This window comes from Kwoniella bestiolae, chromosome 3 (genome assembly GCF_000512585.2).
Source record: "Kwoniella bestiolae CBS 10118 chromosome 3, complete sequence".
Lineage (NCBI taxonomy): Eukaryota > Fungi > Basidiomycota > Tremellomycetes > Tremellales > Cryptococcaceae > Kwoniella > Kwoniella bestiolae.
In genome coordinates this window covers 409,903-437,439 of record NC_089243.1, presented here as the reverse complement: position 1 = coordinate 437,439, position 27,537 = coordinate 409,903, and the positions used below count along the sequence as shown (strand labels likewise).

Below are 27,537 nucleotides of genomic sequence, written 5' to 3'. Positions count from 1 at the left end.
CACCGTCATCTTTTTGGACGTTACTCGACAGCCTCTCGCTTTGTGCAGTATTTTTATATAGATTCACACGGTATTTTATCTACATCATATGCATTATATACATCACGAATTGAACGCATGTATCCAAGAAGTAGTTGATAGATGCTGTGCAATCGAGTGCTCCCATGTAATAAGTTATAAAAGAAAAAACAATCCATCATGTGTCCTTGTGCATTGGTGCGATCTAATCAGATCTCTTCAGATCATCCAAAAGCTCTTGCAACCTCTCCCAATCCGCTTGATCTTCGAACCTGTCGACCAGTGCCCAATTACTATCCGTCAGCTCGTTCCGACGTTTCACACAGAATGAGATATCCCTAGAAGGTCAACTCATCCAAGAAAGAACAGTCAACTCACGCCTCTCTTGTCCTACCCATGAAAGTCCTGACAATCCCCCTAGCCTGGAACTTCCAATCCCCTTTCTTCTTCTTCTCCCCACTCTCTTCTTCTTGTTGTTTTGCCCTGGGACCCAACTGCGACATTGTAGCCACCAACAACTCAATCTCATTGACAGCTTCCTTCCATTTACTCAAGTCCCTCTCGACAGATTCGTCAAATACGATCGAACATCTATAAGCCTTTAGGTAATCTTCCAAAGCCCCCACCCAATCTTCCTTCCATCTCTGAAGTCTCGCGTGGGTCTTCCATATCCTAGGCGAATCAGATATCCTCGGTAAGATCGTTACATCAAACAACCTCTCGACGATGGGTAATAATCCGAATCCCTCGTTAGAAGTCTTAGGTACCACTTTACCTTCTTTCAGTAGACCGTAATCGTCCCTGGTTACTGAATCTACCAACTTATCCAGTACGTCCGGATCAACAGCCAATATTGGATCTTTGGTGGCTAGTTCCTCTACGACACGGGTCATTGCTCGTGCTGCTTCGGATAGCTCTCCGACGTCGATGGAGACGATCATGTAGTTCTGCCACATCCGCCAATTGGCGTAGGCGAATCGGAGACCTTGGCGGAGAGCTCGCCAGGCTAGGTGTTTGTTCTCGAATGAGACGGGTGGTGGGGCCTGAAGTGAGAAGAGACGGAGAAAGCATTAGTATGATACCCTGGTGACCAAAGGTATAATTTCGATTTTATAAAAGTAGGAGAGAACATCGTGGTTGATCTAAATGAAGATGGCACGCCCCACTCACCTCTCCCTCTTTGAGACCCTCCTCGCCCAACCTCAGATAAACAGCCGCCAAATTATTCCACCCCTCCGCATCGTCCTCCTCCACTCCCACCTGTCTCCTAAACGCATCTTTCGCCTCAGCCCACCGTTCAAGCTTCACATAACATACACCCAAGGTGAACCACGCCCTAGCATATAGTGGGTTGATCTGGAGCGAGTTCGAAAGACACTTGATAGCTTGTTCGTAGTCGTTCGATCCTACGTATATCGTACCCAGCGATCTCATAGATCTCGATGAGGTGTTCTCGGAAACCTCCCATGCCTTCTCGTAATACTCTATTGCCATTTTCTTCGCTCCCGATGGATCTTTGATAGATTCCTCTGAGCTCAATGCCAAATCACCTAACAGGCAATATAGCTTCGCTTTCCTCTCCTTCGTCAGGGTGTTCTTCCGTTTCTCAGAAAGGGTTTCCTTCTTGAGCGAAGTGAGAATATCCGCCTCGACCTTCCTTCCCTCTAAGAGATCTTTCACAATCTTGATAGCCTCTTCCTCTTTGTCCAACCTCTGCAAACACGCCACGGAATCTTCCCACATCTCCAATTTATCGAATATCTCCAACGCACTTCTTACCACCCCTATGGTAAGATATCTCTTGGCGAGTTCTCTCTCCATCTCCCATTTGGAGGGCAGAGGCAACTGATGGAAATACCTTAGACGTTCTTTGGTGGAGGAGTCGGACGTAGGCATCTGTTCGATCAGAGCTAAGAGTTGCAGGGTGGACCTCTCCACTGTTCTGGATCTGCTGGATTCTAATCTTGATCTGAGGAGTAAACCGGTAGTGTGGATTGACCAATTCCTAGGGTGTGAGATCACTCGAGCGAGGAAGGGCATCATTTGGTTGGCTGTCAATCCGGATGAAGGCGAGTTGTTATGCTGGGATAAGCAGAGGGAGAGGAGCAACGCTTGGTCCAAGGGATGTAAGGGAGGCTGATTCGAGGGGTCAAGGTGTGACAGTTTTGAGGTTGAACTTTCGGCAGACGAGGAGGAAGAGACTTTGGTGAATTCAGTTTCTTCTAGCAAAGTGTCATCGTTCAATGCTATACTTTCAGGCAGGTTTGCTGTGTCCTCTTCCTTCTTCTGTTCACCTTCCTGACCATTTTGAGCAGTCTCTTCATCACCCTCCCTTTTCCTAGACTCAGCAAGAAGGACCAGTTGACTCAACAAAGCCACTTGGAATTTTGTCCTCTTACCCAAAGCTCCGGTAAGTTCGAACTCCAGTTCACTGGCTTTAGCAGCAGCCAAGAACGATTGGTTTGCCTGTTTATCTTGACCTAATGCATGGTGATATAACCCTATTTCCAACTCGATAGTAGCTTTCAAATCCTGGTCTGACGAGACTGCGGGATCATCCAAGAGAGATTGGACGGCTGAGAGGTCTGATTCGGGCAGGGGGACAGGTTCGTCAAGTAGTGATAGATGGACGAGGTGTAGTCGGAGGGACCATAGGGGTAAGGTGGGTAATGATGAGGAAGATAAGGAGAGGAAGAGTCGTCTGGCAAGTAAGAAGAGGACAGGCTGAGATGCGAGATGATATGCGGGTTCTCCTTGAAGTGTCAAGAGAGGTAATGCAACGGCATTGAGATCGTCGTTGGTGGAGGTCGTAGATGGGAGGATGTCAAGCGGGGTGAAAGTGAGATTGGGACCAGTCCAGTTGGCTTGTACGAACGAATGGAGTAATGCGATGGAGACGATCAAGCGGGTGAGAGATGAGTCTTCGGACTGGGTGGTTGAGGTTGAAGAGACGCTGAGACCTTCGAGTAAGTTCTGTTTTGACAGTATCGACTTGGCTTCGGTGGAAGTGAGGATAGCTTTGAAATCAGCTTCTACGAGTTGAGATGCGAGTTCCTGTGAGTTTGATGGTCCAGCTTCGGACGAGGGGCTTTCACCTCGTAGGATCGACCATTCCAGTGAGCTCATTCTGTTGATTCTGGGTTGATACAAGTTGAATATGAGAGTCGTAGTATGGAATGTTACAGTATTTGTGCTTAGTAAACCATTTAAAGTGGACTGATTCCAACTTTTTGTCAATACGAGCTCGGACATTCTCAACATCTCCGAAGACAGTACAAGCGGTGAACTCCGATTACATCTGTCGATCGATGACGCAGCTGGGATTGCTTGCCCTCGAAGAGATGAAGCCCAACCCATTCCTTCTTCTAACCCTTGTTTGACTTGTTTATCTTGCTTTTTATCATATCACCGAGTCGAGCAAGATCGTAGTAGAGCCGACGCGATAGCCAAAGCACCCATCATGTCCTTCACATCCACCTTCCTCCCCTCCCTCCTCCATTCCCGACCAAACCTCCCCCTCACCTCGACACTCCGATCCAATCTCCGATCATTCCATCCCCCACCCGCGTTTAGACGATTCCAACAATCTCAACAACCCCGAGTCATCTCCCTCGCCAGATCCCATCCCCAGCCCAAGAAGATATCGCCCCTCTCACTAGGTATAGGCGCAGCAGTAGCATTCACCTCTTTATCACTTACCCTACCCCATCGTCAGGTGAAATGTGAATCCGTCTTTTCTCCCTCCTCGTCAAGAGCAGCCTCGCCATTACCTGATGATCCCCAGCCTGGAAGTATCTTGTCAGTGTATGAGTTGAGTTTCGGAGCTGTGTGTGGGATCTGCTCGGGAGTGTTCATCAAGAAGGGTGCGAGGGCTATTGCGTTTTTACTGGGCGGTGTATTTATCTTGCTACAGGTGAGGTTTACCTTTGCCTATACCATCAAATGAACTTAGAGTTCGAACTGATGGATGTCATGTTTGATATACATAGTACCTCTCAAGTAAATCTTATATCCACGTCGACTGGGCTAAGTTAGGTGGAAAGTACGATTCTGCTTTCGGTAGTAAGACGGCTACGGGATACAGGGGACCTACCGTCGGTGGAGTGTATAATAGGATAGTCGATTTCTTGACATCCAATTTCCAACGTGAGTGCGGTGTTCTGCCATCAGCTATATATATCGTTTCAGCTCAACAGTACAAGGATATGAGCTATGAGCTGATGGTAAATGATTGTATTCAGAACGAGCGTCGTTCCTTGCTGGGTTGGTATTGGGTCTCAGACTCGGATAGGGTGTATACCTGTCAAGGATAGCGGAGCAACGCATAGCTAAACGGAAAGTCATTATGGTATTTATAGTATACGGGATGTATCATTATCAAGCGTGCAATAGCACCACGAACGGATAACGATTAGGCATGAATTCACAACGGAACGGGATATCCCACAGACCAACTTGGAAGTCATATCCAGAAAGCTGCATATCGTATATGAACTGATCTTTATATACGAAACGAGGGATTTACCTCGAGATCGATCAATCGCTCAACTTGTATAAACACACTGACCAACCACTTAACAACCAAAATACTCGGCTAAATCCCTTACCAATCCCCCCATTTCCTCCATCTTCTTCCTAGTCCTCTTCTCGTTCGCTGTGATCCTTTCGTATAGATGCATGATCCTCTCCACTTCCAGCCTCATATCGATATGAGGATCATTTTGGCTGAAGATACCGGACGACTGATCTTGAGATAAGTTTGTGTGAACGATAGATGAGATGGTCGAAGCTTGTTTCGATCTATCGATGAATGATGTAGTACTGCCGTCCAGGGTCGTTCCATCTGAGGAAGATACTTGGAATACGTGAATTGGATCCTGGGGTGTCTCAGGTCTCGGAGCTGAATCAAATGAATTTTTATTGAGAGTTCCCGGACTTGACAAAGCGGGCGTTGATGGCGAATGTCCATCGAGTTCTTGGTTGTCTACTGGGGATTTCGGCGGTGGACAAGGTGTTTCGCTTCTCCCCCTTCCCATCTCAATAGAAGCCAAAGCATCTTGAATAAATCGATCAAGTGAATTGGGCGTCCTGACTATCTCGTGGGCTCGCTCTCGAGCGGAAGGTGGCGTTGACGCTCTGTGCTGAGGTCGAGGCGAAGTCTTGAAAGTGGACTCGACACCGCTATAAGGGGGATGAGATCGAGGTGCAGCTGCTCCGAGTCGGGCGAGGGGTGATACCATCGTATTTTCCAGGACGTGCTGCTGAGGAGTGAGGTGGACTGGTGTAGGCGAAGTGATAGGACTGCTTATAGTTTCTTCGGCTTGGTTGGTATCGCCACTTTCGGAGTGGTCCACTGCCAAATCTTCCTCATCCTCCATAATCTCGGCGGAATGGAGTGCATTTGGGTCAGGCGTAATAGCACGTGATATGCTGGTGATGTCGTCTTGAGGTTGAGTCATGACCTCTCCATCTTCCAGGTGTTCTTCGAGCATGGGAGTGGGGGTAGGTGTGGGTGATCGAGGAGCTACAGCCCATCTTGGTCCCTTTCTTGCTGTGTTGGGTGTAGGGGGTGTTCGAACTTCCTCGATCTCCATCTCGGTCTCGGAGGGTGTATCTGGCGAGAGGGATGGTGAGCGAATATCGATGGTTATGGGATTGCTGCTACGAGAGGGGGTGATAGAAGGTATATGGGATCGGTTATTTGACCTGAATGAGGGTAAATAATAACGTCAGCTTGATCTACTGAAGGCGGAGTGCTGGCTTACGAGCGATTCTTCCTGTTTTGCTTTCTTTGGGAGGCTTTGTTCCTTCGCCTGGAATGGGTGGTAGTGGAAGTATTGCTGAAAGAGTGTTGTTGTGAAGTAGGTCTGAATCGGACGTTGTTATTGACTTTGATAGAGGTAAGGTATAACAGATGAGCTGATATACAAGTAAGAGGTATCACATAACTCACTGTGATCTATGAAATGCTTTTCGAGCCTCGACCATCTATCGAATCGTCTGGTGCAGTTCCAGAATTCGCAAAGGTATTTGTACCTGTTCGTGGACATTTAGGTAGATGAGTCGAGTGTGAGCACTAGACGAATGATGAAGAGATGGGAGTCGATGAAGTGACATGGTCAATTACAGTATATATAGTCAGTAGTGTGTGTTATTGACGTCTCACCCAAAGGATGGATGGATGGCCTACTCCTCTGCAACCAAACTACCATCATCGTCATCATCTTCATCACCACCATCGTACAGTGGTAGACTTGGCTCGGTTCTCTTGTGATGACAACCTCCTAGAGCTTGGCTCCGAGACGTAGATCTTGACATCCTGATCAAGGTAGCGGAAGATCTCAACCGTTACATCCTTGTATAATTGATGAACTCATGCTATATGTGCAGTGATATCTAAGATTAGCAGCTGAATGAGCTGACGAGAGGTATGTTGGGGTAATTTAACAGTATAGCCGGAATATCCCTCTCAGCAATTTATGCTAATTTATCCCAAAAAGGCTCGAGTGGAGGTTGATGGTTGATTTTAACATTTCGAGGTTTTCGATATTTTGAGATTTGGTGTTTTGGTGTTTACAGTGATATTCCTCAATAACTGCTGTAAAGTCGAATAAACCACAGTCCGTAGACACAGCTATGGCACCTCGGAACGCTACGGCCAGTAGCTCAAGAGCAGCGTCCAGCTCTGTCTCTCGACTAGCCAAGACAAACGGCAATGCTGGTCCTTCCACATTGAAAAACAAGAAGCGGGCCGTTCAAGAGGTTTCTGAAGATGAGGATGAAGAGTTTGGATCAGCAGGCAGTGGGATAGATATGAGCGAAGACGAGGATGGAGAGGAAGGAGAGGACGACGAGGAGGAAGAGGCATTCCCAGAATTTGATAGTGAGATTGAGGATGGAGATGCTGAAGAAGAAGACGGGGATGATGAGACAGGCTTGGACGAAGAGGAATTAGACGACGAAGAGAGTGGATCGGAATCGGGCTATAACTCGTCAGATATCGAAGCTATGTATGCTGAGGGCGACGAGGATGAAGAAGAGGAATATTCACCTATTACTTCACCTTCGTCATCGCACAAGGATTTATCAACGGACGAGAAACTTAGTAAATTGATTGCGAAAAATTCGATCAAGCCTGACGAATCGCTCGGTACCGATGCGAAGATCTCGAGAGCCAAGGAAGGCGTGGGGAGACTGGTACCTAGTAAACTTGTTGAAGGGGGGTACAAGAGGGAGTATGAGGATTATGAAGCTGGTTATGGAAGTGAGAGTTCCACTGAGGATGTGAGTACACGTTTTCCCAGTATTTCCCTCCCTTCACTTATCTATGGAAACATTGAAATGAAGGGGTGACTGACCTCAGTTGAAATATGGTCATAGAACCCTAATACCGTAGGAAACATCCCAATGGAATGGTACGACGACATGCCTCATATAGGGTACGACGTGAATGGCCGAAAGATCTTCAGACCCGCTCAAGGAGACGAGTTGGACAAATTCCTGTCAAACACTGAAGATCCAGCTGCATGGACATCGGCAGAAGATAAGCTTCTACAGCAATCCGTGCAATTGTCAGATAAAGAATTGGATATCATCAGAAGGTTGGAGAGAGCCGAGAACCCTGATGCCGATTACGATCCGTACCAACCTACGATCGAATGGTTCACTGGTGAAGGTAATGAGCGAGTTATGCCGCTCAGTGCTGCTCCGGAACCTAAGAGGAGATTTGTACCTTCCAAATGGGAACATAAGAAGGTGAGTTGTCCCCATATCTGCGGCTGGATCCCGCATGTCAGAGCTGACACTGCTTCGCACTAGATCATGAAAATCGTCAAAGCCATCAGAGAAGGACGGATTATCCCCAACAAACCCTCCGCAGCTAAGCCAACAGTATATTCCATTTGGTCCGAATCCGATCAAGCAAATCTTTCACATGCGATGTACATGCCTGCTCCTCAACTTCCTCCTCCAAAGACCATCGAATCTTATAACCCCCCTGAAGAATACCTGTTAAATGAAGAAGAGCAAAAACAGTGGGAGGAGGCCGACAAAGAAGATAGGAAGACCGATTTCTTACCTGCCAAATACGACTCGTTGAGATTAGTACCAGGATACAAGAACTTGGTTCAAGAAAGGTTCGAAAGATGTTTGGATCTCTACTTGGCACCTAGAACAAGGAAGGTCAAGCTGAACATCGATCCAGAAAGTCTGATACCTAAATTACCGGCTCCGAAAGAACTCAAGCCTTTCCCCATCTCCACTTCGGTAGTGTACCGACACCCCGAAAGTTCAAGAGTAAGATCGGTATCCACTTCTCCCGATGGCTTGTGGGTAGCTACAGGTTCTGAAGATGGTATAGTGAGAGTCTGGGATTTAGGAAATGGACGGGAAGTCTGGAAATGGAATCTGAAGGGCGGTGCGATCCAACATCTATCCTTCTCGCCATACAAGGACGAATGCCTCTTGATAGCACTGGTTTCCGGTAAAATCGCTGTTCTCTCTCCCTTGGCTTTGGTGGCTCCTGCTATAGCGGCGAACACCTTGACGCACGTCAACACTGCCTTCGCTACCAGTGCTGCGACGACCAAGATCGGTGCGGGCAAGGAGATCAAGGGTGTCGAATCGATCAAATGGGTTAGACCGAGCGAGAGCGAGAGAGAACGAGGTGTGTTGGTGTATGTAGAGGTGCCAGGAACACCGAAACAGGTCAGCTGGCATAGGAAAGGTGATTACTTTGCGACTGTCGCGAGTGATGGTGAGTTGATCTATCCTCTTATCCCTCTGAGTACTCACTAGAACGAATCTTCGAACACACTGGTAATATCCCAAAGCAAAGAAGAATACTAATTGTAAATAATGTCGACTCAGCCTCAAACAAGTCAGTCTTAATCCACCAGCTATCCAAACACTCCACCCAATCCCCCTTCAAGAAACTACCAGGCCAAGTCCAAAAAGTGATCTTCCACCCTTCCAAACCCCATTTCTTCGTTGCCACCCAACGGTATATCCGACAGTACGACCTGGCCACTCAGACCCTCGTCCGAACATTGCAATCGGGTGTCAAGTGGATATCGTCCCTTGATTTGCATCCTAGGGGAGATAATTTGATTATTGGGTCGTACGACAAGAAGTTGGCGTGGTTCGATCTGGACTTGAGTAATAAGCCGTATAAGACTTTGAGGTGAGTGTTTAGCTATCCATCTCTGCTATCTATCTATTGAGTAGTACACCGGATGATGCTGATTGTTCGGTTTCCAGATACCACACCAAAGCTCTCCGATCGGTAGTCTACCACCCGACATTACCCCTCTTCGCATCTGCTTCGGATGACGGTACCATCCATATATTCCACTGTACGATCTATCAGGATCTGATGCAAAACCCGTTAATCGTGCCGCTCAAGATTCTCAGAGGACACAAGGTAACAGATGGGATCGGAGTGTTGGATCTGAGCTGGGTGAGTGGGAAACCTTGGCTGGTCAGTAGTGGGTCGGATGGCGAGGTCAGGCTGTGGTGTTCGTAGGACAGAGATGTACGATTATGCATTTGCTTCTTGCTTCTTGGGTCACGAAACGTAAAGTCATGAAATTACATAATTGTCATTGTCATATATAGATAGGTATCTTCTCGAGTGGCTTACAACTCCTTCTTAGCTTCCAGTACTTCTTCCTTCGTAACCTTCTGATAATCGTCATTACTACTACTTTCACTTTCCTCCTCTTCCTCCTTCTCCTTCTTCTCACTATGAGCCAAGTTCAACGGATTATTCTCAATCTCATCTTTCATCCATTCACCTATTATCCCCCAATACTCAGGCTGAAGACACGTATCGTTATGCCCTCCATCCAGTTCCTTCCATTTCAGCTGACCGCCCGCCCCAGCTCGGAGATGCCTTAGCGCAATCATCTGAGGAGGTTTAACCAGATCATCGTTCTTGCCTGCTATCATCAACATCGGGGTGGTGGAGGGGATGAGAGGCATCGTATGGTGCGCATCCCAATGTTCGGTCAGGAGGATCGGTAAGAGGAATTTGGGTAGTTGGGGCAATACCAAGGGAATGAGGGAGGGTAGGGAGAGAAAGGTGTTTTCGAGGATTATGCCGGACACCTAGAGAATACGTTAGTTTAGTCCATTAAAACACACTGATGTTCACCGATGAAAGTAGTGGGTAATAGCTAAGTGATTCCAAGGAGGATCTCATGCCGCAGCTACTCACCATATCTCGATATCGACTGCCGGCGTAGAGACATGAAGCACCTCCTAAAGATTGACCATAAAGCTGAAGATGGAGAAAGAATCGAATCAGCTGAATGGCGTTTCGGGTGAGCACTAGCTGACTTACCACTACTTTAGTGTCACCTAATATAGGATGCGATTTTATGTAGTCCATAGCAGTCTGGATCAAGATATTAAAGCGTTAGATAGCCAATACTGATTTGTTCATACCGGTTGTTGCTTTAGCACTCACCTCAATGTCTATACGAATGCCTGCAGAGAGACATGTCAGCTATGCAGGCGATTCGTTCCTCGAGAAGCTACTCACCATGTTCAGATGCCCGTCCTTCGGATAAGCCATACCTGCAGATGTTCATCAGCTTTAATCGTGTTCACTCCTCACAATAGCGAATGAAGCTGAAAGATACGAAACCTTGACTCACCCTCGATAGGATAACATGAATACATTACATCGACAATCGACGTTAAACTTTCTTGCTAACGGTACTCGGTGACCCATGTTACCTAAATCGGAAGATTATCGTCAGGACCGCTTTCTTGATATATATGATAGCGGGGTTGAGTAGCACGGTCATATAGAGGAGAAAACCCACCCGCATTAGCATGAAAGAAAACCACTGTCGGCCTGCTCTTAGCGTACTATCCAGCCAGGAGATATCAGCTGATAGTTCAAGATGTGTCAGATCCTGCCAGCTGGCAACTCACCTCTACAGCCTTCTCATCGCCCATCTCCCCCAACCACTTCTCCGTCTCCTTCTCTCCCAATTCCTCCCTCTGCTTCTTGTTCAGATGCCTCAGCTGATCAGTCAACACTGGATCCTTCCTCGAAGGGATCACATAAGCTTTGATCTTGACTTTGTCCCGGGTGGTGAGCGTTATGTCTTCGTATGGCATTCCCAGCTCTATAGGTCGAGGTACGACTATTCCCGGGCTGGTTCATCAGTTTCGCGTATATGAGGGAAAGAGGTGTGACCAGGCAGGCTTACATTTCCTTGATCCGTCTGGTACATACCCTGGATAGATCAGATGTCGCTGAAAGAACCATAGACCACCTGCTGCTAGGGTGGTAGCTGCTACGGACGCTCCGAAGAGGTACTGTACACGAGTGAGGAGTATCAGCTGTGTTACTTCGGACGAGCTGATGGTCGACTGGATACTCACCTTTGCTACCGTCAGAGCTGTCGAGGTAGTGATCATCGTGCTCTTTTGAAAGAGTATGAAGACAAGGTACGAGTTGATCTGAGGGTATATGTGTATATATCGTGTTCAAGAGAATGCAAGGTGCAATTGAAATCAGTATTCCAATCCGAAATACAAAGAGTAGGTAGGTGTAACGCACTGACCGGCACAAAGGATGCTGAGGATGACGTTTTTGATCTACTCTCCACGTGGGTACAGATACGTAATGCCGCATGGAGACTCCACATCAACCGATCACCGCGTTCATTTCACGTCGAGAGGATGAGGATGGTGCAGGTGCATGGTACATCTCGAGCTTTACTCTGACTTGTCATAGCCCACTCGATTCACTTCACTTTCACACCCCTCCCAACTTTCAAGTCCACTCCAAGCATCTCAGTCACCTGTACAGCAACACCCACTTACCCATCAAGATGGCTCCTCCCCCAGTAACAATCTACGTGAGTCTGGCTCGTAACTCCTTATCAGCGGATTACACTAATGCCAAAGAGATAGGTGACCAGTCTCACGTCGGCACCGAAAGTAAGGAAACATATTGATCTTTTGAGGAGGTCAGTGATTTTATCATCATACGTATGCCTCGTCTGGGTGTTCTACGGGCTACAGCGCAGTGCCATCGGGAATAAGGCTGATCCAGATAGATATGTAGATCATTGAACGGTCTGGAAATCCCATATGAGGTGAGTGCCAGTCCAGCTATAATGTTGCACTTCCAAGCAAGACAATTGCAGCTGATGAGCTTTACGTGTTACAGGAATATGATCTAGTGATGGACGAAGAGGCTAAGAAGAAATGGCAAAGATCCAAGCCTCCTGGTGTGGTCGTTGGATTACCTGGATATCTCGTAGGGGGAGAATGGGTCGGGGTGAGTGATCATCCCTGATGGAATGTCGCCGCGTTCGACTTTCATCACCATCGATATACGGACCCGACAAGAACATCATTCCACCATATCATGGCTACTGGCTAATCTGCCTTGAATGATCAACAGACGATGGAAGATTTCGAAGATGCCGTCGAAACGCAAACCCTCGAATCATTCTTAAAACAAGACCTCGACTTATCCCACCCCGCTTCCTTGTCATCCGATGCAAATGCAGGAGCAGAGGGCGGCCTACCATCCCAAAAGTCAATCCAGGAGGTCGAACTCGAGAAGCTCATGCGGGAAATGACCAACGAGGATCTAGATAAGCTCATGGGTGAATTGGGTGTGGACGAAAGCACCACAAAAATAGGGTTGATTGATAAACCCGAAGAAGCAAGCAAAGAGGGGATCAGTGATGTAAAGGAAAGTGAGAAGGTATTGTTGGGAGATCTGAAGAAAGAGTTGGATCTCGATGAGAAGGAGGATAAGTTGTTGAGAGGTGTTGAAGGAGATGATTTTGGATCGATTCAGAAGTCTCGAGATGAGGATAAGAAGGATTTTGATACGACGGTTTCTAACACGAGAACTGACACTGGACCTGAAAAATCAGATAAGACAGAAGATAAAGGTGAAGGTATAAAGGGGATGGTAGAAGAGAATGATATCGTGCAAGAATTGAAGAAAGAGTTGTTGGCGGATAAGCACGAGGATAAGGATATCGATGATATAGTGAATAAGGAGAAGATCGATTAAAGTTGATACAATTGATTGGATCTTGTCTCCCTTGTTCGAGTTGTTATTTCTCGTTTATTAGTGAAAATGTGTACAGTTTGTAGATATTGGAATGGAGGAAATGCTCTATAGTGTTAGACGAAGTATTCGACCAATGCCCCTGATGTAATTGTACATTGGTATGATACCGTGTCTTGCATCTCTCGCAAACACTGTTCACGTCGGTCCCATGGTGAGATAACAAGGAGTACACAGTGGTATGGTAATGCATGGTGCTCGTAAAATGTATGTAATAAGCTATGTAGATATATGAGTCTAAAGTCGAACATGAAAATTAGTGGATGAGATATGGGATGAGCGATGGTAATTGTAGACACGATTAACTACTTCTGGAGAGCAATCATATTACACTTGAAAGGCAAATGATAGTAGGGTGATCACTCTGAAAGAGAATCGGTAACGACACAGCCTTATGTTCTCTTCTCTCGGACAGGTACGTTGGACGGCGACGGGATGAACCCCAATATCCCAAGAGTGAGGGTGAACAGGGCGGTAGCTGCGATATAACCCATTAGCGACTGCTTCACTGGTAGAACGAACATCTTCTCATGGAAAACATCTAGGGACGATCGAAGTTCAAGCTGATCGACAAGCAAGCTAAACTCACTCCCAGCCATAGACTTGAACACCCCCAACCCCCTCCCACCCTCCATCTGCTCCAAATTCGCATTCCCCACAGCCTTGACAGCGTCCACAGCAGAATCCAGTATACTCTTCTTGCCGGCCTGAGAGAGGGATACCACGATGGATGTCCAGCCGAGTAGGATAGTGAATGTTAAGAGAGGGACGATTATCTGTAAGCGGGCGGATGATTGCCATTGGGGGTACTATTCATGTGAAAGATTAGCTGCGTGTCTATGTATGAGATATGGAAATGCCTGTGCCCTCGAATATCTCAGGAGATCGATATGGCAATACCACGAGAAGAGGCGGTAGATAGACGAGAATGATGTGATAAATGATGACTAGTATAGATCGTGAATTTAGGCACTTACATTCGGTGTATATCCTCTGAACCATGGTAAGAACAGCACGAGGTAGAGGAAGATCAACTATACCACCAAATCCGACGTCAGTCCCCATCCAAGTCATTCGCCGACAGATGATCATAAAGATGAGATAACTCACAATAGTGACCCCATGCGAAGTTAAGCCAAGAATCATGACCTTCCTATTTCCTCCTATCAGCTTCTCTCCCGTCTGAGAGAATGTGCAGCTCACCTAACCCAACCTCCCTCATCCTCCAATATACTTCTAACATTCCCCATCAAATCAACATACCAGCACCCCAACGCACCAGCCACAACGTATTTCCCATGTTTGACCAAAGCGGATGAATGGGGTGTTCGGATCGGTTTATCCAAGGTTGAAACGATGGTTTCGCTAGAATCGGATGGCAGGGAGGGGCGACGTCTTGAAGAGGAGGCGGTAGGTGGGCCTGACATCGTGAGTGTTGTGAGTGTGTGTGATGTTATCTGTTGCGGGGTTAGATGAGGTAAAGAAGATATAGGTAAACAAAGTCTGAAAAGGTTTTGTTATGACTTGAATTGTCGAAATGAAATAAATGGGGAAAAGAATGTATGACGCGGGATCAACGTAAAGGCTAACAGCTGAAACGTGGGTACGTGTGCATGGCATTTTTGCCACTCAGCGCAACCATACTCGTAACACCACACATCATACTCACCAATCCGAATCTATCTGTGTATCGCAGACTCGCCCTGCCTCGAGTACAATGCAAATACAAACTGAGCTAGCACAAGTAGGGACCAACTCATCCACCCCATATGAAAGCTTTACGTTTCTGCTAAAATTCTAGGATATATGAACAGCGGCTACACCCCTTCTCTCTTCTCGTCTAAAACGCAAAAAGTTAAATGTATAGTTTTGAGAGTCTTCATAGAAGAATCAAGGTTTCCAGAAATTGTGTATCGGTCTTACGACGCAATACAACTGTAGGATTTGTTTTTTGCAACCAGCAATTGCTTCGACTCGGATTTCTCCTCACTGTCAGAAGCTCTAACCCTAGCATAAGGACTAAGAACACCTCTCAAAGAGTGGTAGTGGCAAATACATGGATGGCGGAATATACGGGGCGGAGAAGACCGAATATGTGGCACAGTCCCGCTTCATTAACGCATACTGTGCATACTTACTTCAAGTGAGAAAGGAGTGTCTGCAAAATCGATGCATACGATATATTTTCTACTTCTTACTAGCTACTTTTTGATGATTTCACTTCTACCTATCACCTGTCTATAAAACACGAGGCTTGTCATAGACCTGCGAACAAACTTAGAATGCCTTGGGTTGACCTTTCTCCTCGGGAGTACTGAAAATATCGACAGGCCAGCTACATCATGCCCGACGTCTATCAGCGAACCGCTCTTTGAACCAGATGATCGATCCAACCCCACTCACCTAGTTCCATACTCGTAAGGGATGTTCGATCTGACCTGGTTTGCCAATCCGATCTTGTTGATCTCCTCAAAGTCCGCATCGGAAAGTTCAAAGTCTTCAAAGTTGGACTACCAAGTAGACCAGATATCAGCAATCGCACATATAGCGTACAGCCGGATGGACAGTAATGAGCGAAGGATGGTACGTCACGTAGCGAAGAACAACCACCCACCTTGATTCTCTCGGGAGTAACAGACTTAGGAATCACCACGAATCCCTGCTTGGTGACCCAAGCAATGAGCACTTGGGCAGGTGATTTACCCAACTTCTCAGCGATCCTCTTGATCTCGGGGTGGTCGATTACTCGTGGTTTACCGGTGATGTTGTTTCCGAGGGGAGAGTAGGCAGTGATGATAATGCCTTTTTCGTTGCCTAGAAGCCCAGCAATATCAGTATCACATCATATGATTGATCCTAGTGTTCTAGTCGAGATAGAAATGTTGAGCGGAGACTACACGTACAGTATTTGAACAATTCAGGTTGGATCAAACTAGGATGACATTCAATCTGGTTCATAGCAGGTGTTACTCCGGTGGCAGTGATAATCTTCTCCAACTGCTCGACAGTGAAATTGGAAACACCAATAGCCTTGGTCTTCTTAGTTTCCTTCGAGATCCTCACGAGCTCTTTCCACGTATCTACAATCGATGGACCGCCCTTCTCAGCGGATTCATCGAGTTTGACAACATCGTTGGAATCTTTGGGGAAGAGGTCCTTCCCTGGCGCGAAGGCTACGGGCCAGTGAATAAGGTATACGTCGAGGTAAGAGGTACCGAGCTGTTTGAGCGTGAGATCAAGGTCTGCCTCAACGTCGGAGGGTCGGTGCGAGTTGTTCCATAGTTTTGAAACTAGGACTAACTCCTCTCGTGGGACTCCGGAGGACTTGATACCGGTTGCGACCTATGGAAGATATGGTGAGGACCTGTACGGTATGGAAATGATGTGATTGGGACTGACCTCATCTTGGTTTTCTGTGAAAGGGTTACGAGTATACGGGATGATGAGCGTGTGTATGTGCAATAAATGATGAGATAAATGAGATACGTACGGTAGACCTATAGAATCCGAAGACAAACGTTAGCGAAGGAAGCAGAGTGTCGAAGCACAAATGGAGAGGAGAGGTCTCACCAGAGCACAGTCGATATGTCTGTATCCAACTTTGATGGCTTCCTCGACGCTGTGGTGCGATGTAAAGGTATTAGCAGATGACTCTCAGAACTGTAACGAGTATTTTCAAGTGGAACAAGGGGATTCGCAGGTAGTGGTCGTGCATGAGCAGAATATCACTCACGCCTTCTCTACTTCTCCGGGGGCAGCTTGCCAGGTACCATACCCAACTTGAGGGATGACGAGACCGTTGTTGCTGTGCACGATGACACAAAGAGCTCGTCAGCTCACTTCAAAAGGTACAAACATGCACAAGCTGAGTATATATCCAGCGATGAGAGTGCTTGTCGGCATGAGGTAGATACAATAGGTTCGGTATCTGTCAAGAAGCAATCTCTGCTTTCCATGGGAAATGAGTGCAGAGCGAGACAACTCACAGCTTGACAGTACGACCGAGAGACATTGTTGAGAATCTAGCTGATATTTGGGCGATGGAGTGATAGAAGGGATATGTACAAATCAAGTGTAAATGGAGAGAATATACAGTGTGAGATAGGTAGTGTAGCAGAATGTATATATACTTTAGTGGCAAAGAGAGGATCGGACCGTCTGTATACGAGTATGATGTGACAGGCTAAGTCATCAGATTACCCCGCATTACTCGGATGTTCGGAGGTTACTCGGAAGTTAGAATGACGCATTGAATGAGGTGTGCCACGTGGTATGGGGTTTCAATGGGGTATATAAGGAATTGGCGGTCGCTTGGTATAGTATTTTGGTTTGTCTACACGCATGTCTGCTCTGATGTTTGTGCTCTGCGTGAACGCCGGGAGGATATTACATGAAGGAGCGACTACTGCTATGCTACAACATATGCATAAGCTATCTATTCATGTCCTAGTCCATCTGCCAATGTCGCCAACGAGACTCAAATCTATATGATTCGAATCTACTGGGGGCTTGGTGCAGTAAAGTACTCCTTAGATCAGTCGTGATAATACTTGTTGAACTTTTCGATCAGCTCTGGGTCATGCTACGAACGACATCATGCATTTGCATCAGCAGCTATCTCACAAGTCCATTGGCTGAGAAGGACGCTTCTACTGTACTCACTCGATATTTCGATTGGAAACCTGAAAAACCATCTCTCAAGACGTAAATCTCCTGCTGAGTAGGAGAATTGGGAATAGCATGAGAGCGAGTCTCAGCGTATATCTAAGGAGAGAACCAGTTGATCAGTTTCAACACCGAAAATGTCATCCCCACATCGGCAGCATACCGAGGACATAGAGTGAAGTGCAGTGGTACTCACTCTAGCAGCCTTGGGACCTCTACGAGCACCTCATCTGATTCGTCAGCGTCCCATATGCTCGTACCTCGTGAAGAAGGGACTCACCGAGCTTGAGAGAGAGCGCAGTCTGTCCCGATCAGAAACGTCAGCAGAGTCCTTTTTGAGGGAACAAGTGGTGGACTCGCGGAATATCACTTTGGGAACTGTATAACGTGTCCAATCACCATCAGCTCCTATTCGTTATACCATCGTCCGTCCCATGAGAGAAGGACATACCGCTCTCCAACTTCTTCACCAGCTCATCCACGCTCGCGTGGAAGGTATCGCTAGGGTAATTCAACGCTGAGACTATGTTACCTCCCTATCTACATTATCAGCTTATCATCGCCAATCTCAATATGATCCAAGAGACCTTGTCAGAGCAGTGAAGTGATACTCACCACAAAATCACTGTCCCTCACGTCAACCACGGCGAACTCTTTGAGGGCTGAAGCGGGTTTGGATTTTATGATTTCTGCGAGTTGCTGTGGTGACGCATGATTCGGATTGGGGGTATGAGAGTGATGTAAGTTGTTCAAACAGATATATGCATGGGGGCGGATATATAGGAGCAAAGATCAGTATGGGTATACAAGGTATATCGGTCAACCCTATAGGAAGGAGTAGAACATACCTCAGCGTTTATATACTTGTACGGTAGACTGAACGACATCTTATTTCTTCTATGCAATTTCTCTGCAGTGATCACAACTCTACTTGATATGCTAGCTTGTGCTCGACAGCTTGATGAAAGTATGCTAAGCATATGCAACGTCAAATGATACGGAGAGATGGGTTTATACCCAATCAGACAAAGGTGAATTCAACTGATCCCAACGAGTGGAGGTTTGCCCGCACCGTTGAAAAGTTAAGATAGGAATGTAATTTGCCGTCATGTCAACCTTCTTCATCATTCCTCTTCTCTTGCTATCATAACCAGACTAGATTCATACAAGATGTCATTCGCCAGAGCAGGTCTCCGAACCCTTGTGAGTGATTTTATCTCCTCAGTCTCAACTCCGACTTCAACAGGGATGCATGTCCGATGTGGGTTTGGAGGAGATACCCGTGCTGACTCATCGGACCAATGGTATACCTCGCCGCTTAGCGATCCCTCCCTTCCAATCAAATCTACCGATCATCGACCCTCCTAAATCAGAGAAGGTTGATCTCGGACGAAGCTAGGAAGCTGATAGATAATGTAAGTAGTGGATCCATCCCATCTCACGATATTACAACATGGGAAATATTGGATGGATATAGTTTGCCGTAAAGGCAACCATGATTGTCATGATCACGATCGTTGTCATTGCTCTAGTCATTTTCGAACCTACACATGTCACTCGGAAATTCTTCTGATAGAGGATGCCAAGCTGACAACCATTGAATTTTGCGATTTTAGGCAGTCCAAACCAACCCCTTAGTAGTCTTCATGAAAGGTACCCCCGAATCACCCCAATGTGGATTCTCAAGAGCCGTCTGCCAGATCCTGGATGTTCAGGTGAGTCATCGCAACTTATTACTCGTCATGGCGTTCAGCTTTCTGGCTTCACCTGCAGTCATGAAAGGTAAACATCAAGCTGATAAGTTACTTCGCGGACTATAGGGCGTACCCAGAGAGAAGATCGTGTCGTATAACTGTCTAGAAGACCAGGAGCTCAGATCCGCTATCAAGGAGTACAGGTCAGTCATCATATCATACCATATAGACAGATCACATCGGGATTCATGATAGTCCCTTTCCCTCTCCCACTTATACATTTGGAATCATACGATACTGATGATCTTATGCTCACAGCGAATGGCCAACAATCCCTCAAGTGTATATCAAAGGTGAATTTGTCGGTGGATGCGATATCGTCTTAGGTAGTGAGTTAATCGACCCCATTAGCCTTTGACGGAAAGAAAGCTGATGTATCTGTACATGATTATAGTGCACCAAAGTGGTGAACTTGAGAACCTACTTATCAAGGAGGGTTTGGCACCTCCCCTTCCAGAGGCAGAACCTGCTCCCAAGGCTTAGATGTTGTTGATATCTTGATGCATCATTTAATATGACACTATCACGGACTGCGCAATCCTCATCCTGCAATGCTCAATCACCTGTATGCAAGCTTGATCGATGGCATAGGCTGTAAAGGTTTACCCATCATTTAGGTCCAACAATCATAGCAACTGATAGCATAAAGCGTAAGGTGTGTCAAATGCATCATGCTAACTAATCCTATACTATGCAATACTCACAAAATCCACTCGATCCTACTTCTTACCGTACCCTCCCCACGGGTTAGGCCACTTATCAGTCTTCCTCCTCATCCTAGGCATAGATCTCTTGAAGTACTCCCACCCCAGACTCATCAGTTCTCCTCCAGCATCATACGGACTAGGAATCTCAGAGTACCCAGGTCGGGCGGTGGGGTGTCGAACATATACGGCCGAGCAGGTAAGGTAGGAAGGGAGGATGTAGGCTGGGACGAATATGTGAGGTTGGGCATAGGAGGGGAGCGAGAAGTGACTTCCTGACGAAGCTGTCAGAGCGTCGGAAGAGGAAGAGGCGGATTGATCGGGAAGAGGGGTAGATGTGGGTGTCTGCGAGGCGGAGGAGGCTTCGGTAGGTGAGGACGAGTCTGCGTCGCCTGATGAGGAGGCTGTGGCGCCTACTTCCTCTGGTGCTCCTGAGTCTGATTCGGCAGGTGTGGGTGTGGAGTTGGAAGAGGAAAGAGGAGGTTGGAGCATGTGGATTATCTTTGGGTCTACTGAGAAGAGGTCTCCTGGTTCTAGCATTACGTTGGGGTTTCGGACCTATTTTCAGTAAAGGGGATTAGCAAGAATGCTCAAGATGAATAGCCCTACAGATATCTCTGGACTACGTCCATCTGCGCCATCCCTCTCGGGGCATTCAAGTGACCGATCGTTCCTCTCTCATCTACTGAGATATTCATCTGAAATGGGACTTGGAAAAGGGATAAAACCGAACTCACAACCTGTCCATTCAACTTGACATGCCCCTGCACGACATACCTCCTCGCCTCCCACACGCTCTGCGCAAAACAACTCCTGAAAATCAACACATCCAACCTTCTCTCCACATCAGCAAACAACATCGTCCCGATCGGAGCCTTCGAATTCTTCTCCTTCCTCCTGCTCTGTTTCTCCTCATTGGTCCTTCCACCAGATCGTTCCCTGCCTTCAACCCACTTATTCACCTCTGAGCTTCCGCCACTGGAAGACTCGTGGATCGCTGGTAACTTTTCGGGCATGTACCATCTCGAGAACTTTGTATAGCCTATATGATCTCCGTGATAGCCCCTTAGTAGTCGTTTGGCAGTGAAACGGAGTTGGTAGGGGGTCGAGTTGGTACGGGTGAAATCGTGGGTCCGTTTTATGGGGGAGTCGGGGGAGGTACGCTGCCATAGATTAAAGAGGTTCTCGGGGGCCCAGCTCTACATTGGGATAGTGTCAGCATTGTCGTAGGTGAAGGTTACTTATTGGTACGACAAAGATCGAGAGAGCCGGAGGAGGAAGTTCGAGGATGGTCGCATGAGCTGGACAGAGGAATGACACAACTCACCATACGTGGGATGGCCCTGTTGTAGTTGAACACATTCCTTGTTGCCGGTTTGAGGGGCATGATGAGCACGGAATGTAAGGAGTAGGGATGATGGTGAGCTGACGAGCTGTATGTAAGATGTATGATCCAGTTTGACTTTTATTTTGGCTTTACTCGTCGTTGAAATTCCAAAAAGATGGAGGTCGGAAGGTTGGTCCAAAAAGACGGAAAGGAACAGAAGAGAATTAGGCACGTGAATGGGCCTGGCCTACTCAACGTGAGCCTAACATTGAATGACTCGCACGTGGTACTTCGTCATTACCATCTTCGACAGATCCATTCCATCTATTTTGGACCAGATCGATTCACTTCACCGGAATATATTCAGGCATCTTGATTCATCCAACCGTCTATCGAAGCATATATACAACCAAATCAGACAAAATGGCAATCTCAGATATCTTCCCAGGCGAATCATCCTCCCACAAAGGAGTCAACGATATCCCCGCACCTCGATCGGACGCAACCGTCAATGCTCCTCCGCCCGAACAACATAAACGAGTAGCGGACTTTGTGAGGGTGAGTTACAGTTGTTGTCGATCATCTCACACATGATCAAAGCTGATTCTTGTATTACATATGTAGGAAGCACCCAACGCCAGGTCAGCTGACATGGTCTCCAGCTTCTCATAAGTGCTTGGCCACGCAGCTGATATTCATTCTTCGCACAGATATACATTCGATTCGAGACGAAATGCCGATGCTACCGATGCGGAGTTGTGTAGGATAACGCCAGAGGGAGGAAGGAGCTGTATCAAGGTGAGCTCTTCTCTGTATCATTTGCTCACAAGTATGATCTTAGCTCATCGTGTAACGTTGAATCTGCAGCTCGCTTTGGCTAGTGCTTCGTTGTTCAAGAGCATGCAATCGCTCGGTAAGCTTACTGATCGATCGGAAATCCATCGTCGATATCTAGCTGACATACCCATTGGTATTGCAGGATTCTACTGCGCCCTTCCTGCTGAACCTACACGCACACATATGGAATGTACCCGAATCCCCCGTTAGATGATTTCACTTGTATGATGAAGAGATGAAACAAAGAAGAATATGCAACGTGAGAAGGATAAAGCGATTCATAGCATGTATGCATACACATCTCCCTTACTTCCATACTAACCCAAGTGCTGCTCTCCGGTCGATAACGCCGATACTGACAAGATATGTATATGCATGGTAAGATATATGATGGGTATGAACATCTATAGGTTGGACATAGCTAGGGCAGGAACAAGTTGATGGACAATGCTGAGATACTGACAAGATTGAGATGGTGATGACAAACTATATACCGGAACAGAAGTCAAAATGGGACAATTAGATATATGAGAAGGAGGTAGAGTGGAGAGATTATGATTCACAGATATCCCGGATTAGAGTGAACGATGAGGAAGATGATGACAATATCGATTTATACTTGGGATTTTTCTCTTTCTTTGTCTTTTTCTCGTGTATCCTCCTGGGCGGTCGAAATATAGCCGTTCGGGCTGACACAAGAGTATTCTTCTTTCTCTCCTTCTCCTCAATTCAATTTACTTCGCACAAGATCTACTTAGATATTCACCAATGGCGATACATCAATTCATCGGATCTATCATTGCATCATTCCCATCAGCTCAACCAGCTTGACTATCTCCTAAATGCTTGCCAGAAACCCAAACTCACATTTCTCTCGATCGACCAACATAGGCGGTAAATGGATATCCGACGGATTACTAACCACGCTAATTGCGCTTGCCCCACCTCCTTTCCTAGGCATATAAACACCCTGAGGACCCATCACCGGCGTACCCAACATATCCTCAAGACTCATATCCTTATCTTTGGCCGTACTTGAAGAACTCGACAGAGGGGAAAGTGGCATGTTCGATGATGAGGGATGTTCGGTAGTATATGTCGAGGTTGTAGTGTGTATTTGGATTTTCTGGGTGTTCCTTGAGCTGTACCCGGATCCCGTGAAGCCTGAGCCGTCCATTGATCCGAGTCTGAGGGTACGGTCGGTAGGTTCCGGGATGCAGGGGAAGATTCGATGGAGGATGAGACCGTAGAATCGTTTCACTTCGGCACCTGGGGTTGAGGTGAGCATATAACCATCAGCGTACAACGAGGGGAAGGGATATTCATAGCAAAGTGGGTGGTAATGACGGATTGGGTTGGGAGCAAGAGACTTAGACGTACTGGTAACGAAACAGAGGAAAAAGATGTAACTACAAGCCACACAGGTGAAGTAGGATAATCTCAATACCAACATCCCTCGTTCCGAGACCAAACTCAGAGGGATACTTTCGATTCGTCTGAGATTATGCATGGGTGGACCGAAATGACCTAAGGGTTGGGGTCCACGTTGGAATGACATGAGGTTGAAGATTGCTCGGAGGCTGGGTAAGTGGAGCAAAGCCAATTAGTCAGTTACCCAACGGTGGATTAGAAAGAAACGGTAAGAGGGATAAAGTACTCACCCGCAAGTACCGAGTTCGGCAATGGTCAAAAATAGAAGTCTGAAGAATTGTTCCTTGTTTACTGAGGATCCGGTGGCGATCATTGATAGCATCTGTTTACGTCGTCTGATGATGTTGATCAGTGCAAGGGCTACAGCGTGTCCATCCGTTTGTTAGCCAGCCCCCCCTATTTCAGTAGACACAACGGCTTAGGGAAGAACTAAAGGTACTCACCAGTGTAGACAGCACAAGCAAGAGCAATACAAATAGGAACAATCTGACCCCAGATCAACCCATCAGCATAGTCCCAAAGCAAAGAGAGGAGTTTGTGGGTTCTGAGTAATATACCCACGGCCATCCAAAATACACCCCATCCATTCCAATACGTAGCAGGCAATGGCCCGAACCCCTCTACCACGTAAAACCTTCTATCCATATTACTCAGATGAACCAGGACGCCCACGATGGGCGCGAGGAAGGTAGCGGACAGATCGATCAGTCGGTGCTTTCGTCGGGATTTGTCATCGTACAATGGTGAGTGGGGGCGGAGGGTGGTGAGTGATTCGAGTTGTTTGGCGAGGAGCAAGTGAGCGGTGGGGAGGGCGAAGTTGTACCCGACTAAACTCAGCGACATACTATAAGTTATGGATTCCTTGCCTGAGGCAGAGGGGTAGTGCAAGAGAGAGATAGTGTGAAGTAGAGCATACCAATGATGACTGTGCTGATATCTCCCCAGACTCGAGCTTTGATATCTGAATTATCGTCCCATGCGATACCTATACCGGCAAGTCGAGGTCAAAGTCAACACAAACAGATCATCGGCCAGCAAGATGTCTTGATTCCCGCAAGCGTTCAAATGCTCACAGTTGACATTGTGGACCATATTCAACGTTGTCATCCAGAAGATCATTGACAGTGTGGCTATGTTCCTAGTTCGGATATGCCATGGTAAGGGATACAAAGCTAGGATGGTAGCCAGGAGAGAAGGAACGAGGTATTCAATATTGCGGAATGCCATCGTGCCACGAAAGGTGGTAGAGCAGGCGACCAAAGATGTTCTCTGGGTTATATCAAAAGATAACCAGATAGGAGGATGAATGGGGAGGGCAAGGCTGGTTGAGGATGATCTGGTAAGCTGGAAACAGATAAGAGGAAGAGTTGAGGGTTTCTGGATAGACAGATGGTGATGTCAACTCACCACGTCTCTCCTTTATATATCTTTCCTACGTTATATGCTGAACAGGTTATTCTTTTCTTCCCACTTTCAAAGCCTTCGACTCCTTAATCCCAGTGCCAAGTCCCTTCAAAGGCGCTTCATCTCCTTCAACAGGCAATCTTGACGGCTCCACCTGCTTCCATCAAATACCACGGTCAAGATCAAGATCAAGATCGGATCGGATCACAAGAAGCCAACGTTTCGTTTGTCTATGTCTTTGTGTCGAAGGAGTATAAGCAGAGCAACTATTGTATCGGAGGGTATGATGGTAGTCTATCCTTTTCAATCTATGTACAATGCTACACAGACACAAACAATGTGAGCTCGTATGAGCATGCTCTACGGAAGAAGCAGAAGTAAAGTTTACAGCTCATATATCTGTTTGTTTGTTTGGTCACACAAGAACTTTATGTGTGTACCTGTGTGGTACATCCTCAACGGACATACTGATTGTGTACAGAATCTGACTTTGATGGTCGAAAGTTGATTCATGGACGAGGATGATCCGAAGATTGTTCGATAAGGTACTGCGACCCCGTTGGAATCCTTTATCGTTTTATTCGATTTCGCCCAGCCCGTGCGTCGGTGCACAGCCCATCGCATCATTCCGGATCATCGTTCTTTCATTGAAAAGGGTATAATAGGGTTTGCGGTCAGTGCGTGCAATTTTCTTTCAGGTATTTTACGAGTATTGAGTATCGCACAAAGGGTTGATCGCCGGTATCTGCCTTGATAGCATCAGCCAATCCCCTCGCGCTATCCGCAAGCCCTCTAGGAAGACGTCGACCTCATTTTCCTCTTCTTCCAATCGGTGTGTACTGTACCTCCTGTATGTGTGTACATCGACAGTCCTTGCACACAATGATACAAATGAACCTTTTCAGTACATTCCACCGAGATCCCTTTGAAACATACGTCGTCAGATCCTCGTTCCTTTTACTGGAAGGAATACCTCCGAGAAAAAGATTGATCGATGATGGATTGATAGATTGAGAAAGATGGAAAAAAGGGTTCCAGACTAGTCGAGTACCCCCATTTATATTCCTTCTCTTGTATGATACCTGTGGTCGGAAGATTCAGCTTCTGATTTGATCTCGGTCAGAAGTTTTCATCACCGAGTTTCAGACGTGATCGTTTCATCTGACGATTGGGAGCATGAGACTTGTTGTCGGTGAGAGTGGCGAGCTGTAATCTGCACACGAAGAGCATTCCCATCTGAAAGGACTGGATGAGGCTGGATTTTATGCACATGTATAATTTACTCCCGGAGGGCAACGCCTCGATACATGTGTGATAAGTGCGGATTTAGTCAGAGGATCCGAATCGAGATGGGGTGAGTTGGGATTTTTGCTTGGGTAGGTGATATCCTCGTGCTTGTTAGTGTTCTGCGAATGTTATGACCATAGTCTGTATACTGCATACTCTGTATACTGCATACGGTATGGACCTTCGAGTGATCTATTTTACATTACCAACATAGCCTTCACCCGCTGAGTCAATCATATGCCATTCAACTCGATCTAACCCAACCTGGCCAGTTCCTCCATGTAGACCGTATCGAAGAACTCATCCAATATCTGAATTTTACCTCGTTCGTCGAAATCTATCATATAGACGTATTCGGCTGAAAAGACTTTCCCGCTGACATGTTCTGGATTTCCGTGGAGCTGGATCGTTTCACACAGAAGGATTAGCATGGCGCAGAGATACTGGGGAAACCCGGAGAAGATTACTTACGTGTACTACGATGGAGTTGTCGTTCTCTATCACCTTCATTGGATTTTCGGTGTTGAACTGCGAAGAGATACATCGTCATCAGCAGCGAACGTATTCAACGCAAGTGTAGGACAATAAGCTGAGACGCACGTTCCATCTCTTGATATTGTTCAAACCCCTCATCAGTTCCAGGAATTGGGATTTGGTGTGACCCTCGGGTCTACCCAGTCCACCTAATCGTTCTGGATGAGGTCTGAGTCATTCACCGCATGGTAAGCTTAGCTTTGTACCTTGGGAATTACTCCCACCATGACAGTATTCAGCCGAACTCACCTCCAAAGGAATTCCTCAGAGAGGTACGAAGCAGCCTCGTCGATCCTCTTGTTGGACACTGCTGAAGCGAATGATAAGGCTGTTTGACGGTGGACGCTCATCCTGTATATCAGTCAATGTAACGCAAGGCAAGGCAAGTCGATTGGTTCTTGATTATTGATCGGTTAAGAAAAAATTCAGTGAGGCCAGGTCAATAGACGTCTTGATAGCCCCTTT

The 27,537-nt window shown here is 46.8% G+C and overlaps 14 protein-coding genes across 14 annotated transcripts; 5 read left to right on the top strand and 9 right to left on the bottom strand.

The window, feature by feature from the left end:
- Nucleotides 1–223: 223 nt before the first annotated feature.
- Nucleotides 224–3,144, bottom strand: I302_104839 (uncharacterized protein; the record flags this gene model as incomplete). The annotated part of the gene is made up of 3 exons (XM_019195661.1): nt 224–290; nt 397–1,061; nt 1,189–3,144. The coding sequence occupies 3 exons, from the start codon at nt 3,142–3,144 to the stop codon at nt 224–226; spliced, it is 2,688 nt and encodes an 895-aa protein (XP_019042484.1).
- Nucleotides 3,145–3,478: 334 nt separating this feature from the next.
- On the top strand, nt 3,479–4,309 carry I302_104838 (uncharacterized protein; the record flags this gene model as incomplete). The annotated part of the gene is made up of 3 exons (XM_019195662.1): nt 3,479–3,931; nt 4,008–4,164; nt 4,260–4,309. The coding sequence occupies 3 exons, from the start codon at nt 3,479–3,481 to the stop codon at nt 4,307–4,309; spliced, it is 660 nt and encodes a 219-aa protein (XP_019042485.1).
- Nucleotides 4,310–4,592: 283 nt separating this feature from the next.
- I302_104837 (uncharacterized protein) lies at nt 4,593–6,068 on the bottom strand (the record flags this gene model as incomplete). The annotated part of the gene is made up of 3 exons (XM_019195663.1): nt 4,593–5,724; nt 5,784–5,907; nt 5,972–6,068. 3 exons carry the CDS (start codon nt 6,066–6,068, stop codon nt 4,593–4,595), a joined length of 1,353 nt encoding a protein of 450 aa, XP_019042486.1.
- Nucleotides 6,069–6,654: 586 nt separating this feature from the next.
- I302_104836 (ribosome biogenesis protein ERB1) lies at nt 6,655–9,541 on the top strand (the record flags this gene model as incomplete). Its single annotated transcript, XM_019195664.1, has 5 exons — nt 6,655–7,302; nt 7,399–7,773; nt 7,837–8,773; nt 8,887–9,199; nt 9,277–9,541. The coding sequence occupies 5 exons, from the start codon at nt 6,655–6,657 to the stop codon at nt 9,539–9,541; spliced, it is 2,538 nt and encodes an 845-aa protein (XP_019042487.1).
- Nucleotides 9,542–9,654: 113 nt separating this feature from the next.
- On the bottom strand, nt 9,655–11,451 carry I302_104835 (uncharacterized protein; the record flags this gene model as incomplete). The annotated part of the gene is made up of 10 exons (XM_019195665.1): nt 9,655–10,125; nt 10,235–10,297; nt 10,361–10,414; nt 10,487–10,506; nt 10,562–10,596; nt 10,677–10,758; nt 10,848–10,893; nt 10,960–11,174; nt 11,241–11,349; nt 11,416–11,451. 10 exons carry the CDS (start codon nt 11,449–11,451, stop codon nt 9,655–9,657), a joined length of 1,131 nt encoding a protein of 376 aa, XP_019042488.1.
- A 416-nt stretch (nt 11,452–11,867) lies between these two features.
- Nucleotides 11,868–13,072, top strand: I302_104834 (uncharacterized protein; the record flags this gene model as incomplete). The annotated part of the gene is made up of 5 exons (XM_019195666.1): nt 11,868–11,894; nt 11,950–12,005; nt 12,104–12,134; nt 12,209–12,319; nt 12,446–13,072. The coding sequence occupies 5 exons, from the start codon at nt 11,868–11,870 to the stop codon at nt 13,070–13,072; spliced, it is 852 nt and encodes a 283-aa protein (XP_019042489.1).
- A 449-nt stretch (nt 13,073–13,521) lies between these two features.
- I302_104833 (uncharacterized protein) lies at nt 13,522–14,556 on the bottom strand (the record flags this gene model as incomplete). The annotated part of the gene is made up of 5 exons (XM_019195667.1): nt 13,522–13,607; nt 13,719–13,938; nt 14,107–14,163; nt 14,240–14,282; nt 14,333–14,556. The coding sequence occupies 5 exons, from the start codon at nt 14,554–14,556 to the stop codon at nt 13,522–13,524; spliced, it is 630 nt and encodes a 209-aa protein (XP_019042490.1).
- An 850-nt stretch (nt 14,557–15,406) lies between these two features.
- I302_104832 (uncharacterized protein) lies at nt 15,407–17,141 on the bottom strand (the record flags this gene model as incomplete). Its single annotated transcript, XM_065869947.1, has 7 exons — nt 15,407–15,464; nt 15,533–15,639; nt 15,744–15,943; nt 16,033–16,471; nt 16,700–16,748; nt 16,863–16,934; nt 17,116–17,141. The coding sequence occupies 7 exons, from the start codon at nt 17,139–17,141 to the stop codon at nt 15,407–15,409; spliced, it is 951 nt and encodes a 316-aa protein (XP_065726019.1).
- Nucleotides 17,142–17,663: 522 nt separating this feature from the next.
- On the bottom strand, nt 17,664–18,681 carry I302_104831 (uncharacterized protein; the record flags this gene model as incomplete). Its single annotated transcript, XM_065869946.1, has 8 exons — nt 17,664–17,711; nt 17,792–17,893; nt 17,991–18,009; nt 18,075–18,096; nt 18,155–18,172; nt 18,246–18,330; nt 18,410–18,493; nt 18,643–18,681. 8 exons carry the CDS (start codon nt 18,679–18,681, stop codon nt 17,664–17,666), a joined length of 417 nt encoding a protein of 138 aa, XP_065726018.1.
- A 283-nt stretch (nt 18,682–18,964) lies between these two features.
- On the top strand, nt 18,965–20,031 carry I302_104830 (Grx4 family monothiol glutaredoxin; the record flags this gene model as incomplete). Its single annotated transcript, XM_019195670.1, has 6 exons — nt 18,965–18,997; nt 19,117–19,209; nt 19,411–19,509; nt 19,615–19,691; nt 19,807–19,877; nt 19,943–20,031. The coding sequence occupies 6 exons, from the start codon at nt 18,965–18,967 to the stop codon at nt 20,029–20,031; spliced, it is 462 nt and encodes a 153-aa protein (XP_019042493.1).
- Nucleotides 20,032–20,267: 236 nt separating this feature from the next.
- On the bottom strand, nt 20,268–21,639 carry I302_104829 (mitochondrial 37S ribosomal protein uS4m; the record flags this gene model as incomplete). Its single annotated transcript, XM_019195671.1, has 3 exons — nt 20,268–20,810; nt 20,990–21,451; nt 21,580–21,639. 3 exons carry the CDS (start codon nt 21,637–21,639, stop codon nt 20,268–20,270), a joined length of 1,065 nt encoding a protein of 354 aa, XP_019042494.1.
- Nucleotides 21,640–22,002: 363 nt separating this feature from the next.
- On the top strand, nt 22,003–22,626 carry I302_104828 (uncharacterized protein; the record flags this gene model as incomplete). The annotated part of the gene is made up of 5 exons (XM_019195672.1): nt 22,003–22,137; nt 22,204–22,220; nt 22,290–22,377; nt 22,447–22,492; nt 22,559–22,626. 5 exons carry the CDS (start codon nt 22,003–22,005, stop codon nt 22,624–22,626), a joined length of 354 nt encoding a protein of 117 aa, XP_019042495.1.
- Nucleotides 22,627–23,254: 628 nt separating this feature from the next.
- On the bottom strand, nt 23,255–25,074 carry I302_104827 (uncharacterized protein; the record flags this gene model as incomplete). The annotated part of the gene is made up of 7 exons (XM_019195673.1): nt 23,255–23,685; nt 23,797–23,996; nt 24,078–24,207; nt 24,291–24,333; nt 24,409–24,674; nt 24,764–24,832; nt 24,921–25,074. 7 exons carry the CDS (start codon nt 25,072–25,074, stop codon nt 23,255–23,257), a joined length of 1,293 nt encoding a protein of 430 aa, XP_019042496.1.
- A 1,718-nt stretch (nt 25,075–26,792) lies between these two features.
- On the bottom strand, nt 26,793–27,422 carry I302_104826 (uncharacterized protein; the record flags this gene model as incomplete). Its single annotated transcript, XM_019195674.1, has 4 exons — nt 26,793–26,939; nt 27,010–27,066; nt 27,139–27,241; nt 27,322–27,422. 4 exons carry the CDS (start codon nt 27,420–27,422, stop codon nt 26,793–26,795), a joined length of 408 nt encoding a protein of 135 aa, XP_019042497.1.
- Between the last annotated feature and the right edge of the window lie 115 nt (nt 27,423–27,537).